Raw genomic sequence first — 3,353 nt, 5'->3', positions numbered from 1 at the left:
TGTCAGTCTTTATTGCGTGTATTTTTCTTGTGCTTCCTTCTGCTAGATGAGCATTTTCATTTTGAAAAAACAGTAACTTAATAAACCAGAGATTTGAGACTGGAATAGTGAGTTTCATCTAATTACCTCCGGGTGCCTGTGAGAACTTGTTTTCCCAAGGCTCCCTCTGTAGTCAGTGGAGACAAGAGGAAGCACTAGAGGCTGGGTCCTCCCAACCTATAACTGGCATGCGAAAGAAAGGTTACAAATCTCTTCCAGATACTCTTCTCTTGCTCTGCATTTAGGTCAGCACATCTGATAGTAACATCAATGAGCAACTGCTTGGAAACAACGGCATTTCAGTGCAGGCGGATGTCAGACAAGACTGTGTGACAGACTGTGTGGAACCATAATAAATTTCAGTCATTGCTGAGAGCACTAAAGAAGACGAGTGATACTTGGTCCCTACTCCACCCCCTCCCCATTTGCTGAGGAAACAGAGAGCAAGAATCTGTGGAAGAAAGCATGGAATTACAAAAGAGATACTTGATATTACTTATTTTGGAATCAAGAGATTCTCAGGGATTCCTAGTCCAAAAAGGCAAGCGTTGAAAAGTAGAAAGCATAGCTTTCAGCATACGGATTTGATGTGGTTTGATTTGATGGTCTAGAATTCGTGCAATAGAAGAAATGATTCTGGCACGTAGGTGTGAGAGAGGTGTGCAACAGGTCTGAGTGAATTTGGTATTTCCCATGAATAGGGTGAAACAGCTAACAGCCTCTTGAAAACCTTCTGTTCTGGAGAAAGGATCCTTTGTGAGTGTTTGAAAAAGGCAGAAAGAAGCCAACAGATTCTCTGAGGACTAAATGAAATGTAAAACATACAAATCAGGGTGTGAGAAATGCTCGAAGGACTCTCTCTGCCTGTATTATAGAGGAAGACTGCTAGAAAGGAAAGAAGCAGAAAAAGAAGGATAGAACTTTTCACCCAGACTGTGACATTACCACACATGTTTGTTGCTGTGCTCCAGTCTCAGCAGGATGAACTGAAATTCCACATGGGACCAGAAAATGAAACTGCGGTTACTGAGTTCACCCGAGAGGGTTTCTCGGGGCTTGATCGACGACTACAGCTATTTCTCTCTCTGGTCCTTCTGCTCATCTACCTGACAACAGCGATGGGGAACGCAACCATCATTTTCCTCGTGTGTGTGGATCACCGCCTGCAAACCCCCATGTACTTTTTCATCAGCAACCTGTCCTTCCTGGAAATCTGGTTTACATCCTCCACAAGCATCAAATTGTTTCTGATCCTGGGTTCTGGTAGGAGAACCGTCTCTCTAAGCAGCTGCTTTGCCCAATCCTATTTCTATTTTGCCTTGGGCTGTACAGAATTTGTTCTACTTGTTGTTATGTCCTTTGACCGCTATGTTGCTATCTGCCAGCCTTTGCATTATGCTGCCATCATGAAGCCTCATCTCTGCATCCAGCTGGTTGTTGCTGCTTGGGTCATAGGCATCACACTCTCAAGTTACCGTCTGGTCCTTCTCTGCAAGCTGTATTTCTGTGGCGCAAACAAGATCTACCAGGTTTTTTTTTGTGACAACTCTCCCTTATTCAGACTGTCCTGCTCTGACACCAGCCTGCTTTGGAAAATAGACTCTGGTTTAGTATCATTTGCCATATTGGCTTCCTTATGCTTAACTCTGGCCTTTTACATGGACATTCTCCTCTGTATTCTACACCTTCCAGCAGCCTTGGGGAGGAAAAAAGCTTTTACTACGTGTTCTTCCCATCTCACCTCCTTGGCTATTGCATATGGGAGCTGCATTGCTCTCTATGTACATCATTCAGAAGATGTTTCCTTGGAGACAAACAGAATTGTAGCTTTGCTGAACACTGTCCTGTACCCGTTCTTAAATCCCTTCATCTACAGTCTGAGAAACAAGACTGTGATAGCGGCCCTGAGTGAAGCCACTGGCCGTGCAACACTGGAGATTTTCCCCTAATCATGATGCATTTCTGGACAGCAATTCCAATGATCTGCTATCATATGTAAAGTAATACCAGTGCAGACGTATGCCACCTCCAAAGACAGATGCCTCAGGAGATTTCTCTTCTTCTTGGGTTGTGTGAGGTTAAATGATAAGAAGCTCATCTGCACACACCAAGGGAGCACTAACCATGGCAGGAGGAGTAACTCAGTGAATATCCTGACCCAGATGCTCCCAGGCCCATCACAGCACAGCCAGCAGCTCATCAGGAACCCATCTCCACAACCCAAGAAGAGCACAGAGGCACAGTGGCAGGTGGAAACCCAATCTACAAGCTCCTGAGCAATGAACATGTTGTCCCAGCTCCTTACAGAGCTGCTGTCCTGGTTTGGGCTGAAATAGAGTTAATATTCCTTTTCAGGGACTAGATGAGTGCTGTGTTTTGGATTTAGCTTTGGCTTTTGTATGAGAAGAATGCTGATAGCACACCGATGTTTTCAGCTGCTACCGAGACTTCAGGGACTCTCCAACTCCTCAGGTTCTGCCCGTGCGCAAGGGCACAGGGAGCAGGGAGGGAGAACGGAAAGAGCACCAGACCCTAACTGGCGTCTGAAATATTCCATATCATGGAACGTCATGCTCACTATATAGAGGAGGGGTGGTTGGGAAGGAGCTCCATCGCTTCTGGGTTTGTGGTTGTGGGATCTTGCTATCTCGGGGTCGCTGGCTGGGAACAGGCTGGATATTGGTTAGCGCATGGTGAGAAATTACGTTGTGCATTGCCTGTTTATATGTTTTGTTTTTTTTTTTTTTTTTTTTCTATCATCATCATTGTTCTCATTTTATTGCCATTATTAAACTTCTCCTGTCTCAGCCTGTGAGTCTCTCTTTACCCATCTAATTCTCTCCCCCATTCCCAGGTGAGGAGGGGTAAGGGAGGTTGACCAGCTGCCGTGGTTGGTTGCAGACCAGGCTCAAACCAGGACAGCTGCCCTGGGAGAGCCATCAGCCTTGTTGTCCAGGTGTGAAACCCATCAAGATGAGCCAGTGAGAGCAGCTCTCTGGATCACCATTTGGACTAAGGGTATTATTGCCTAGGGGTGGAGGACACATTATAGGATGTGGGGCACGAGCATTTTTGGACTGCTCAGGACGTATTATTAGCTCTTTAGTGGAGGACCTTGACCGGCGTATTCCATTCTATCTTCTCATTAAACTTATTTTCTAACACCTTCCTGTGTGAGGGAATCTCTCTTCTGAGTGTATGTGTGAGCATGGGGGTGTGAGTGCAGCAACTGGAGGTCAGATAGCCCACGTCATTAGTGCCACCAACTGAGCGGCTGGAGTGAGTGAACTTAAAAGTCTGTGTGTGTGTGTGAC

General features: G+C 45.8%; 1 protein-coding gene across 1 annotated transcript; it reads left to right on the top strand.

The window, feature by feature from the left end:
• Positions 1 to 1,037: 1,037 nt before the first annotated feature.
• On the top strand, positions 1,038 to 1,988 carry LOC122153232 (olfactory receptor 49-like). The gene has a single exon (XM_042790201.1). It carries the CDS (start codon positions 1,038 to 1,040, stop codon positions 1,986 to 1,988), a length of 951 nt encoding a protein of 316 aa, XP_042646135.1.
• The last annotated feature ends 1,365 nt before the right edge of the window (positions 1,989 to 3,353 follow it).

This window comes from Tyto alba, unplaced genomic scaffold, assembly GCF_018691265.1.
Source record: "Tyto alba isolate M040663 unplaced genomic scaffold, T.alba_DEE_v4.0 Super-Scaffold_17, whole genome shotgun sequence".
Taxonomy (NCBI): Eukaryota; Metazoa; Chordata; class Aves; order Strigiformes; family Tytonidae; genus Tyto; species Tyto alba.
Note: the sequence above shows the minus strand (reverse complement) of the source record. Positions and strands in the feature narration are given on the sequence as shown.